General features: G+C 50.1%; 2 protein-coding genes across 2 annotated transcripts; both read left to right on the top strand.

Annotated features, from left to right (window-relative positions):
- Window positions 1-33: 33 nt before the first annotated feature.
- On the top strand, window positions 34-6,307 carry dnai2b (dynein, axonemal, intermediate chain 2b). Its single transcript, XM_037093859.1, has 12 exons — window positions 34-302; window positions 1,427-1,588; window positions 1,773-1,894; window positions 1,969-2,111; window positions 2,249-2,362; window positions 2,442-2,581; window positions 2,748-2,870; window positions 2,988-3,211; window positions 3,684-3,819; window positions 3,903-4,049; window positions 4,911-5,135; window positions 5,839-6,307. The coding sequence occupies exons 1-12, from the start codon at window positions 120-122 to the stop codon at window positions 5,905-5,907; spliced, it is 1,788 nt and encodes a 595-aa protein (XP_036949754.1). The 5' UTR covers window positions 34-119; the 3' UTR covers window positions 5,908-6,307.
- An 82-nt stretch (window positions 6,308-6,389) lies between these two features.
- Window positions 6,390-9,655, top strand: LOC119017312 (zinc finger protein 787-like). Its single transcript, XM_037093957.1, has 2 exons — window positions 6,390-6,720; window positions 8,528-9,655. Exons 1-2 carry the CDS (start codon window positions 6,528-6,530, stop codon window positions 9,190-9,192), a joined length of 858 nt encoding a protein of 285 aa, XP_036949852.1. The 5' UTR covers window positions 6,390-6,527; the 3' UTR covers window positions 9,193-9,655.
- The last annotated feature ends 2,734 nt before the right edge of the window (window positions 9,656-12,389 follow it).

The following is a 12,389-nucleotide window of genomic DNA, read 5'->3' as shown; positions in this document are numbered from 1 at the left end:
GAGAGACAGACAGAGAGACAGACACAGACAGACACACACAGACAGACAGAGAGACACAGAGACACAGACAGACACAGACAGACAGAGAGACACAGACAGACAGAGAGACAGACGGACTGATGGAGATCGTCCATGTGTACACGAAGCTCCGCAGTGAGTTCGGCCGTGAGTGTCTCTTCTCGGACCGGCCCGCTGAGCTGCTGGTGGACGTTCCTCCGGACCCAAGTCTGGCTCTACAGTTCATCCAGAGAACCCACCGGGACCAGGCGGTGCAGGCCTGCGGGGACATGTCCGAGCACCAGGTGAGCTGCCCCGTTTCACACGACTTCTCCAACTTAACCGCCATGAAACGCTACTTCTGGGAAGGTTCAAACTTCCTGACATGTGGTGGAACATCCTTAACGACAGTAAACGTACTGTTACCACACTGTAATACTCTGAAATATTCTGTTACAACCAGAAATCCGGTAAAGAAAAGATGGAAATTAGACCAGTAACACAGCAGCACCAGACTCCCTTTACAAATGTGGTGATTTTCAGAGTTGTTGAGTTAAAACAAACTTTATAACGTAGTGAAACTGTGTCTCTGACAGATTCTGACTCATTGTGTCCTTGTTGTAAATTCAGCATTAAACCAGAAGCTGAAGTTGTTTGTCATGATCCGTAACCGCTTATCCCTTTCCACGGGATGTTGCTGCTGGCCTTGTCTCAGGGCGAGGGCAGGGTGCTCCCTGGATAAGTCTCCAGCTCATCACAGGGCCCTCACTGATGAGCAATGTGGGGTTCAGTATCTTGCTCAAAGACACTTCAACATGCAGCTCAGCCCTGCCCTGAGCCGGGATTTGAACTAGCGACCTTTCGATCACTAGTCGACCTGCTCTACCCGCTGAGCTACAGCCGCCCGAAGTTGTTTGTCTCCTTGTAAAAAGTGTCAGTTTGTGGCAGCATGTCTGTACCAGCCTGTCTGCTTCTGTGTCTAAAGTGCTAAAGTCTTACCTGCCAACATTGATCAGCTGTTTGAACACACTGTTTACACTGATTTCACCATTTACACTCCATTTATGAAAGAAGAAACATGTTATTGATCTGAACATGTCACATGTTACAAAGACACTAAACAGGAACAATATAGGCGACTTCTTTGTCCCCGTGGAGAAAGTCACCAGACTCCCTTAACAAATGTGTCAGTTTAGTGAGTTGTTGAGTTGGAGCCACTTTATAAACTCTGTGAAACTCTGTCTCTGACTCATTCTGCATTATTTGGACCTTCTTGTTCATTCAGCAAATGTTCTACATGAACTTCTTTCTGTCTCTGAGTAGAGACATGGAGTCTGTTTGTCTCAGTGATAGACAGATTTTTTTCATACAGAGCAGGAAGTGACGGAAGTGACGTCACCTGGTCACTGGTGTCCCTGTGTGTCTGCAGGTGAACACGGAGCGCTTTGAGTCTGACAGCTGTGGGATAAACCACGTAGAGGGGGGGTGGCCCAAAGACATCAACCCTCAGGAGATGGAACAAACAATCCGTTTCAGGAAGAAGGTGGAGAAAGACGAGAGCTACATCAACAGCATCCTGCAGCTGGGAAGTGTAAGTTCAACAATCCAAAACAGAGCACTTCAGACCACATCAATCCACTTCATCCATTGTATTTGATGACTGAAATGAGCCGCGTCGCTGATATGATCAGAGGGGCGTGTCCACGATAACAGCCTTGCCTGTAGTTGTGATGTCACTCCGCGCTGTGTGATGTCATCATGTGTTTGTCACTCAGGCGATGGAGCACTGCATCAGACAGAACAATGCTGTGGACATCTACCAGGAGTACTTCGAGGACGAGGCGGAAGTGGAGGAGAGTCAGGAGCCGCCGTCCGCCAAGACCATCAGCATCTTCAGGTAACAGCTGACATCACAGAGTGTCAGACAGGTATCAGCTGACATCACATTTATTTTTACCTGTGTGTCTGCAGAGATCCTAACGAGCTGAAGCGAACCGTCACCGGTCTGTCGTGGCATCCTGATGGCGGCAGGAAGTTGGCGGCAGCCTACTCCTGCCTGGAGTTCCAGAAGACCTCAAGAGAGACGAGCCTGGACTCGTACATCTGGGATGTCGGTGAGACAGGCAGCAGCTGGATTAGACCTCCTCAGGGTCCTCGGGGTTCTTAGAGTCCTCAAGGTTCTTCAAAGGCCTCAGAGTCCTCAGGGTCCTCAGAGTCCACCCGATCACACCTGGATTTGTTTGTGTTGCAGAGAACCCGAACAGACCTGAGATGACCCTGAAGCCGGCGTCCCCTCTCGTCTGTCTCGACTACAACCCCAAAGACTCCCACACTCTGGTGGGAGGCTGCTACAATGGACAGATTGGTGGGTTCAGGTCCAGGCTGATGGACAGGTGAATCTCCAGCTGACTAGGTTTACTCACCTGTGAGCGTGCTTGTTTCAGCGTACTGGGACACCCGGAGAGGCAGCCAGCCAGTGGAGGTGTCCTCTGTGGAACACAGCCACAGAGACCCCGTCTACAAGATCATCTGGCTGCAGTCCAAGACCGGGACAGACGCCTTCTCTGCCTCCACAGATGGACAGGTAGATGGATGTTGGACAGGTAGATGGATGTTGGACAGGTAGATGGATGTTGGACAGGTAGATGGATGTTGGACAGGTATGCAGGTGAAGGAGTGGTAGATAGGTGAAGGACAGGTGGGCAGGTGAAGGCCAGACAGGTGTTTAAAACTGTCTGTGTTCCTGTCAGGTCCTGTGGTGGGACGTCCGCAGGCTGACTGAGCCAACAGAGTGTCTGGTTCTGGACCCAAGCAGAGAGGGACACCTGGACCGAGCTTTAGGCGGCGTATCTCTGGAGTTCGAGTCCACCATGGTGAGGGTCACTTGTTTGAAACACATTAGAGAAGGTATACAATCGTCTTCAGGGGAGGACAGCTGCTTGTAGTTCTGCCTCCGCCTCAGTGTGTCTCTGTCCTCATTGTCTTTCCAGCCCACTAAGTTCATGGTGGGGACGGAACAGGGCGTGGTGTTGTCCTGCAACAGGAAGGCAAAGACACCGGCGGAGAAGATCGTGTGTACGTATGACGGTCACCACGGACCCGTCTACGCCCTGCAGAGGAACCCCTTCTTCCCCAAGAACTTCCTCACCGTGGGGGACTGGACTGCTCGCATCTGGTCTGAGGACATCAAGGAGTCGTCCATCATGTGGACCAGGTAGGACTCAGACACACCAATGGGATGTTACATCGTCACCTCTGATCAGTGTTCTACCAATCAGAAATAACTGTAGAGATGATTTCTTTAAAGTCTTCTGTCTCAGCTGTCTTCATGATTCATCTGTCTCCTCTAAGCCTGTCCTGTCCTATTCTGTCTGTTCTGTCTCATGTCCTCCTCGTCCTTTACCTCCAGGTTAATCTTGTTCCATCTCATCTCGTCTTTTTCTCTTTCTGTCTTGTGTCCAGTCGTTTTGAGCTATCCAGCCCAGCTTCTTTCGTCTAATTTTATCTATGCGTAATGTTATCTGATCTCTCCTCGTCCTGTCTCATGTCACCTGAGTCTGTGTCTTCTGACAGTGTCTCTCTTTGTCTTGAGTCATCTTGTTCTGTTTGTCCTGACCTGTCTCCATGTCTTTATCCTGCTCAAACAGACTTAAATTCTGGCTGTCTCTGTCCTCTTTGTGTCTCAGGTATCAGATGTCCTACCTGACAGATGCCTGCTGGAGTCCAGTCAGACCCGCCGTCTTCTTCACTGTGAAGATGGACGGCGTGCTTGACATCTGGGACATCTTGTTCAAACAGAACGACCCCACGCTGAGTCTCAAGGTGCGTCTGTCTCATCTGTGAACTGAGACTCTTTCAATTAGTTTTGATTTGACTCACTTGCTCTTGTATGTGTTGGTGCTCAGGTGTGTGACGAGGCCCTGTACAGCCTGCGGCTTCAGGATAATGGCCGTCTAGTGGCTTGCGGCTCTCAGCAGGGTGGAGCCACGCTGCTGGAGATCTGCTCCGGACTGTCAACGCTCCAAAAGAATGAGAAGAGTCTCCTCGCTGCTGTAAGAGACACCCAGACACCTGCTGGTCTCAGATCTGATTCAGGGTCAAGAAACACTTCTGTTGAACAGAAAAGTCTTAAGTCGTTTTGGGGATCACAGGAAACCAGAGACGGACAGGCCCTGAGACCAGAGTCAGACCTGAGTCCTCAGTCAGACCTGAGACCAGAGTCAGACCTGAGTCCTCAGTCAGACCTGAGACCAGAGTCAGACCTGAGTCCTCAGTCAGACCTGAGACCAGAGTCAGACCTGAGTCCTCAGTCAGACCTGAGACCAGAGTCAGACCTGAGTCCTCAGTCAGACCTGAGACCAGAGTCAGACCGGAGTCCTCAGTCAGACCTGAGACCAGAGTCAGACCTGAGACCAGAGTCAGACCGGAGTCCTCAGTCAGACCTGAGACCAGAAGGCATTCTTGAGCTCCTGTTCGCTCGCCGTGCACATTAAAGTGACGTGAACAGAATCACAGATTCAGAGAAGATCAAAACATTAGAAACACATTGATACAGAACCTGATGTAATACTCAGGCTCTGTACAGAGTTTGTAAGTAAACATTTATTGATAAAGAAGCAGAATGACGGGGCGCCGCATAGCTCAGTTGGTAGCGCGCGCGACCCATGAGCCGAGGCTCTGCAGCGGACCCGGGTTCGACTCCCGGCCCGGGTCCCTTTGCTGTGTGTCACTCCCTGTCTCTTACCCTGTTTCCTGTCAAACTCTTTATCTGCACTATCAATAAAGCCAGAAAAAGGCCAAAAAAATACTTAAAAAAAAAAAAAAAAAAAGAAGCAGAATGACAAAGATGATAAAAATCAGAATCTGTGACACTTCAGTTTGTTCTCAGTGATGATCAGTCGATCCATCTGCAGATGTTTGAACGAGAGACGAAGCGAGAGAAGATCCTGGAGGCCCGACAGAGGGAACTCCGTCTGAAGGAGAGGAGTCGCTCTGAGCAGAGCAGAGAGGAGGACACTGGACGTGACGACGGAGACGACCCTCCTGATCAGCTGATCAGCAGAGCAGAGACAGACTTCTACAGCGTGGTGGAGACGGAGACCAGGAGGAGGAGGGACAGGGAGGAGCAGAGCAACAGGGTCAGTGTGACTGCACCTCCTGCTGTTACTTTATGGAATTAGATTTATGCCAAAAGAATCAAACAAAGATTCTTAAATGACAAACAAAAACAGGAATTTTGAGAGAACATAAAACTCAATTCAAAAATAAAACTTAGAACTTGCAATCAAATAATTTCTCAAATAGTGTAAAGTATTGGTCTTTTACTCTTCTAATAATGCATTATTTTGTTTACGGTTCCCTCTGCTGGTCTCCCTCCGCTCAGACTTTTGCGCTGACTCTCAGCTTTGCAGTCTCTCTGCAGCTCTGTCTTGTTGGCGCTCCCTGACTTTCTGTTTGCAGTTTTGGCACAAACCTCTCAGGTGGGCGGGCCTTCTCAGCAGAGCGTCCCCATTGGCTAATTTGATTTTGACTGACACAGCTCAGTACCTATGTGTAGATAGCTAGCACTAAACGACCGTGGCTTTAGAATGGAGACAAGACCTAATGTAATCATCAAGACTGAAACCAAAAATGAAAACAGATGATAATATAATTGTGAACAGCTAGCTTAGCTTAGCATAAAGACTGGAAACATGGGGAACAGTTAGTTTAGCTTAGCATTAAGGGATTAACTGAAGTCTCTCAGAAGATCAGAGAAGATCAAACCAGCTGGACACTTTGAGTCTCTCCTGTTTCTGTTTCTGAGTTATAACTGAATGTGAAAATGTTTTCTTTCGTCAGGAGAAAGACGTCTGTGAGGAGAAAGAAGTGAAAGATGAAGAGACGTCAGAAACTGAACCATCACAGTGAATTCAGTCTACATATTTGTTCTTTATTGTTGGACAGTTTTAATGACACAAACAGAACCTGAAACTTTATTTAAATATTAAAGTAAAGAGAACGATGTCATTAGGTGTTGGACACCTGAACATGTTGACCTGATGATGATGAGACGTCAGAGGATCAGTTCATCCTGACAGCACCATGAACGTCTCACAGCTGCTCACATGATTAATGATCCATTGAATCCTGACTCTGATTTAATGAAGCTACATGTTGAAGATCTAACTGACATGGTTCAGAAGGTTACTTTAAATTACAGGTCTCATTAATAAATATTATTCATCATATCTTAAGTTTGACAATAATATTTATCATTATTACACTATAGTGTAATAGAAATGCAATAAATATCCATCCGTCTCGGACACAACTGTTTTCATCGTGCTTTACTTTTTGTTCTCTGTCATCTCAAAGTTTTTGTTTTCATTTACAGACATAACTGAGTCAGTCACATCATGCTTTTATTGTGAAGGACTCCGGAAGCGGTCCTTCAGGAACAACAGCTTCTTCTGCCGTTAGCAGCAGTCAGTCGCAGCAGCAGGTAGGAGCTGTTAGCAGCAGTTAGCAGGTAGCAGCAGTGTGCGGGCATGTCACGGCTCCAGGATCTCCGCGTGTTCGTCGGTCAGCGGCTCGACGCAGTGCTCGAGGAGATTCTGGGAGTTTTTGAGAAAACGCTCTTGAGGTACGAACAGGAAGCGGCTCTGAATCAGCAAGTCATTTCCCGCCAGCACGCGCTGCTCTGCGCGCTACACAAACCGCTCATGGAGCTTCCGTCCGCAGGTGAGTCGCTCACGTGTTTGTTACAAGTAATGGGTCACCGGGGACGGTCCTGAGACCTGGTTCCGGTCCAGATGTCACGGGGGACTGAGCTCAGCTCAGGTGAGGTGAAAGTGCAACAGTGGGGACTGGACATGTGTTCAGGTGAGATTGGTTCCACAGGAGATCAGATCCACTGTGACAGGAACAGGAAGCGCTCGACTGACAGGAAAACAATTCATGATTAAAATCATCAGTCAGTGAACTCAACAGAATCATCCGAACATTTGATCTGGTTTTAATAACTGACCAGTTCATTAATGAATCTGGTAATGAAGCAGAGTAGCGGTCCGTCCCTCTAACTGTTCCCCTGAGGCGGTCCGTCCCTCTAACTGTTCCCCTGAGGCGGTCCGTCCCTCTAACTGTTCCCTTGAGGCGGTCCGTCCCTCTAACTGTTCCCTTGAGGCGGTCCGTCCCTCTAACTGTTCCCCTGAGGCGGTCCGTCCCTCTAACTGTTCCCCTGAGGCGGTCCGTCCCCTCTAACTGTTCCCTTGAGGCGGTCCGTCCCTCTAACTGTTCCCTTGAGGCGGTCCGTCCCTCTAACTGTTCCCTTGAGGCGGTCCGTCCCTCTAACTGTTCCCTTGAGGCGGTCCGTCCCTCTAACTGTTCCCTTGAGGCGGTCCGTCCCTCTAACTGTTCCCTTGAGGCGGTCCGTCCCTCTAACTGTTCCCCTGAGGCGGTCCATTCCTCTGAGGCTGTGTCCGAAACTCCACACTCACATCTTACTGCGTACGCTAAAACAGAGATTTTTTAGTATGTCCGAAACCTTCGTATGAACCCAATAGTACGTGAGGCGCGTACTAATTCCGGTAAATATTAAAGTATGCAAGCACTGGACACTACGCCAGCATAAATATCCCACAATGCAATGCAGCGGTGACGACAACAACAACACAACAGACAATGGTGGACAGCGACACCATGGTAACCCGCGCCAACCTCACCTCTACCGGCTCCTCTACAATAATATAACTTTAATATAATGCAGTCCAGTACAGCAACATCACTTAATGAGTTCGCCTGCGGTTCGCATTTATTATTGTGTGGCTTCTTATTGGCTGCCTAACAAGGATTTCTTATAAGATTATTATTATTAGATTATTAAAAGAGTATTATTGAATTTATTGCAGATTGTCGGTAGAGGTGGGTTACCATGGTTACTAACGCGTCTCAACCGGCAAGAGGCTCTCAGGAAGTGCGTCACTTCTGCGATAAACAGTGCGTCTGAAAAGATGCATACTGCTGTTATTCACTCAAACGTATGTTGAACGATAGTACACATATTGAGTATGTAGTGTATAGTATGGAATTTCGGACGCAACCCAACTGCTCCCCTGATGCAGTCTGTCCCTCTAACTGCTCCCCCTGATGCAGTCTGTCCCTCTAACTGCTCCCCCTGATGCAGTCTGTCCCTCTAACTGCTCCCCCTGATGCAGTCTGTCCCTCTAACTGCTCCCCTGATGCAGTCTGTCCCTCTAACTGCTCCCCCTGATGCAGTCTGTCCCTCTAACTGCTCCCCCTGATGCAGTCTGTCCCTCTAACTGCTCCCCCTGATGCAGTCTGTCCCTCTAACTGCTCCCCCTGATGCAGTCTGTCCCTCTAACTGCTCCCCCTGATGCAGTCTGTCCCTCTAACTGCTCCCCCTGATGCAGTCTGTCCCTCTAACTGCTCCCCCTGATGCAGTCTGTCCCTCTAACTGCTCCCCCTGATGCTGTGTTCAGGGATGCTGGGACAGAACAGTTCTAAACAGTGTTGGTTTGTGTCCCTGCAGACGCCCTCACCCAGCAGCTGATGGTCAGTCACAAAGTGGCTCCCCCTCAGGACCAGGACCAGGGGTTCCCGGATCCCCCACAGGATAGAGTTGAGCTTCAGGACCTGGATGAGGCCGACATCATCCAGTTTACCTACAGTAGACCAGGTTCCACTCGGACAGAACCAGGATCAGCAGATCTGGATCAGGACGTCCAGCTGGTGTCATCTGAGACTGAGGACAGCGATGACTACAGCAAAGACCCAGCTGAGACTAGATCTCCTCCAGCCCAGTCCAAACCGAAGCGGGGCCGCAGACCAGGAAGCGGTCTGAGGTGCCGGGTCTGCAGCCGGACCTTTAAGTCCCAGCAGTTCTTAATGAGACACATCAAGGCTCACCTGCAGGAGGAGGAGCTGGTGTGTGGCATGTGTGGGGAACGATTTGAAGCCTCAGAGAGTCTGAAGATCCACATCCAGACCCACCAGGCCGCTCAGCAAAACCAGCCCATGACCCAGGGCAGAGAGACACAGTGTCTCTCAGAGCCAAACACAAACGTCCAGACAAGGCAAAGAAAGCACACCTGTGACAACTGTGGGAGGAGCTTCTTCCAGGTGTGGAAGAAGAAGAGGCACAGGTGTGTCACCTGGAGGAAGAAGGGGGACGATCCTGAGGGGACAAAGACGTAATGCACAGATCCAGATCAGACCTGTTGTCAGTCTATCCAGACAAAACTGAAACTGCTTCTGAGCTGAGAGCAAAAACTTTTACTGAGTTTAAGTTTTATTTTTTACAATAAAGATGTCGAAGACTTCGGGGACGTCTGAGACTTTGAAGACACAAACTTTCAGAAAACTTTATTTTCTCTTTGTAAATGTTTGAGACTGAAGTTATGAAGTAATTTTAACTTTTAGAAAGATTCAAACTTTCTCTCTGCAGGTGTTTCAGGTGTTTTGTTGCTAGTTGCTTCTTCGTGCGTCGTTGTTCCGAACACACTGAAGTTCATCAGACTGCAGCTCGTTAAACTGGTCTCAGATCAGCTGCTGTCAGCTCAGTAAGACTCTGATGAAGGTTTTTTGTTGGTTCTGATGTTGTTGACATCTCTCAGGTTCTGTTTCTACTGAATTTAATAAAAAACATTTTCTACCTGAAGTTTTCTGTGAACAGTTTTTAACATTAAAGGAGCACTACGTAGTTTTATAGATGAGAATTTTAATATTTTCTGCATTAATGAGGTAATTCAACAAACCGTGTCCACCAGTGAATAAACAAACTGTTCTCAGAGGAAAATAAGGTGCCCGTTCAAGTCAATGAGGTACCTGCAGACCTGATACCAGGGGTCTGCAGGTGGACACCGATCAGCTTGGCGTCTCGGCTCTCCATCAGGAAATGTCTCTCCACCCGTTTGAAGCCAGGTAACTTCTGACCTACAGGACAGAAGCAACCACCTGTCAGTTACGTCCTTCTTCATCTCAGGTGCTCACAGGTGTTTTCATCTCAAACATCACACTCAACTCAACAGTCACACTAAACTCCACTCACAAATGTCATCATTTAAGGACGCTTCACCTGTTCGAGCAGCACAGACTTCACCTCTGCTCAGATCAGAGGTCGTGAGGTGATATGACACAGTAATAATGACATCATCCGACTGATTTCAGTGTCCATCAATGCAAACAGGTCAAATTTACTTCCGCTAAACTGGAACGATTTTCTGTGACGTTTGTAATGACATCACTAGCACAGACCTCATGTCTCCAGACACACTGTGGAGAAGCAAGCAGCATTAACAGGTTTATGACAAAGTTGTTGTTGATGATTTAATTACATGGCAATTTATTCAGAACCAGTTCCAGTTCACAGTTTGGTTTAAGTTAAGAATCGCTGTAGGTTAGTGCGGAAACATAAAGTCTACGCGTAATTCTTTGGTTTATTTCTTTCCATCCACCCAAGTGCTAAAAGAATAGGTTTATTGTAGAACCATTTAGTTACTGATTCTTTTATTTGATATATTTAAATCTGGGATGTGACTGTAGCTGCTGCTCTGATACCTCAGTTGTACTTTAGTACATGTTGAATAATGTTCCTCTGAGAACGTGACAACCTGAGAACCCTCAGTCCGTTAATGAAATCTGATCTTTATCCATGTTCTAGTTTGCTTCTTCAGACGTCCATCTTCCTCTCCTCCTCTTCCTCTCCTCCTCCTCTCCTCCTCTTCCTCTCCCCTCCTCTCCTCCTCTTCCTCTCCTCCTCCTCTCCTCCCCTCCTCTTCCTCTCCTCCTCCTCTCCTCCCCTCCCCTCATCCTCTTCCTCTCCTCCTCCCCTCCTCCTCCTCCTCCCCTCCTCCTCCTCTCCTCTTCCTCCTCCTCCTCCTCCTCCCCTTCCTCTCCTCTTCCTCCCCCCTCTCCTCTTCCTCTCCTCCTCCTCCTCTTCCTCTCCTCCTCCTCCCCACCTCCTCTCTTCCTCTCCTCCTCCTCTTCCTCTCCTCCTCCTCCTCTTCCTCTTCCTCCTCTTCCTCCCCTCCTCCTCCTCTCCTCTTCCTCCCCTCTCCTCCTCCTCTCTTCCTCTCCTCTTCCTCTCCTCCGCCTCTTCCTCTCCTCCTCTTCCTCCCCTCCTCCTCCTCTCTTCCTCTCCTCTTCCTCTCCTCCTCCTCCTCCTCTCCTCCTCCTCTCTTCCTCTCCTCCTCCTCCTCCCTTCCTCTTCCTCTCCTCCTCTTCCTCTCCTCCTCCTCTCCTCCTCCTCTTCCTCTCCTCTTCCTCCTCCTCCCCTCCTCTTCCTCTCCTCCTCCTCCCCTCCTCCTCCTCATCTCCTCCTCCTCTCCTCCTCCTCTCCTCTTCCTCTCCTCCTCCTCCTCTCTTCCCCTCCTCTTCCTCCTCTTCCTCCTCCTCTTCCTCTCCCCCTCCTCCTCCTCTTCCTCTCCTCCTCCTCTCCTCTTCCTCCTCCCCTCCTCTTCCTCTCCTCTCCTCCTCTTCCTCTCCTCCTCTCCTCCTCCTCTCCTCCTCCTCCCCTCCTCTTCCTCTCCTCCTCCTCTCCTCCTCTCTTCCCCTCCTCCTCCTCCTCCTCCCCTCCTCTTCCTCTCCCCCTCCTCCTCCTCTTCCTCTCCTCTTCCTCTCCTCTTCCTCCTCCCCTCCTCTTCCTCTCCTCCTCCTCTCCTCCTCTTCCTCTCCTCCTCTCCTCTTCCTCTCCTCCTCCTCTCCTCTTCCTCCTCCCCTCCTCCTCCTCTTCCTCTCCTCCTCCTCCCCTCCTCTTCCTCTCCTCTTCCTCTCCTCCTCCTCCCCTCCTCTTCCTCTCCTCTTCCTCTCCTCCTCTTCCTCTCCTCCTCTCCTCCTCCCCTCCTCTTCCTCTCCTCCTCCCCTCCTCTTCCTCTCCTCCTCCTCCCCTCCTCCTCCTCTTCCTCTCCTCCTCCACCTCACCTCTTCCTCTCCTTCTCCTCCTCTTCCTCTCTTCCTCTCCTCCTCTTCCTCTCCTCCTCTCCTCCTCCTCTCCTCCTCCTCCCCTCCTCTTCCTCTCCTCCTCTCCTCCTCTTCCTCTCCTCCTCTTCCTCTCTTCCCCTCCTCTTCCTCTCCTCCTCTCCTCCTCCTCCCCTCCTCTTCCTCTCATCCTCCTCTCCTCCTCCCGCCCTCCTCCTCCTCCTCCTCCTCCTCCTCCTCCCCTCCCCGTCCTCTCCTCCTCCTCCCCTCCTCTTCCTCTCCTCCTCTCCTCCTCCCTTCCTCCTCCTCCTCCTCCCCTCCTCTTCCTCTCCCCCTCCTCCCCTCCTCCTCCTCTCCTCCTCGCCTCCTCCCTGCCGCCTCCTCCTCCTCCTCCTCCTCCGCGTCCCCTCCTCTTCCGCTCCTCCTCCGCCCCTCCTCGTCCGCCCCTCCTCTCCCTCTCCTCCGCCTCTCCTCCT

The sequence above is a fragment of the Acanthopagrus latus genome, chromosome 3 (assembly GCF_904848185.1).
Source record: "Acanthopagrus latus isolate v.2019 chromosome 3, fAcaLat1.1, whole genome shotgun sequence".
NCBI lineage: Eukaryota > Metazoa > Chordata > Actinopteri > Spariformes > Sparidae > Acanthopagrus > Acanthopagrus latus.
This window is presented reverse-complemented; position numbering and strand designations above follow the sequence as displayed.

Excerpts from the sequence above, each read along its gene's own strand:
- dnai2b (XM_037093859.1), top strand. The coding sequence starts at position 120 with ATGGAGATCGTCCATGTGTACACGAAGCTCCGCAGTGAGTTCGGCCGT. Across the intron at positions 2,112-2,248 it reads CTCGTACATCTGGGATGTCG|AGAACCCGAACAGACCTGAG; the intron begins GTGAGACAGGCA and ends TTTGTGTTGCAG. Across the intron at positions 3,820-3,902 it reads ACCCCACGCTGAGTCTCAAG|GTGTGTGACGAGGCCCTGTA; the intron begins GTGCGTCTGTCT and ends GTTGGTGCTCAG.
- LOC119017312 (XM_037093957.1), top strand. The coding sequence starts at position 6,528 with ATGTCACGGCTCCAGGATCTCCGCGTGTTCGTCGGTCAGCGGCTCGAC. Across the intron at positions 6,721-8,527 it reads CATGGAGCTTCCGTCCGCAG|ACGCCCTCACCCAGCAGCTG; the intron begins GTGAGTCGCTCA and ends GTGTCCCTGCAG.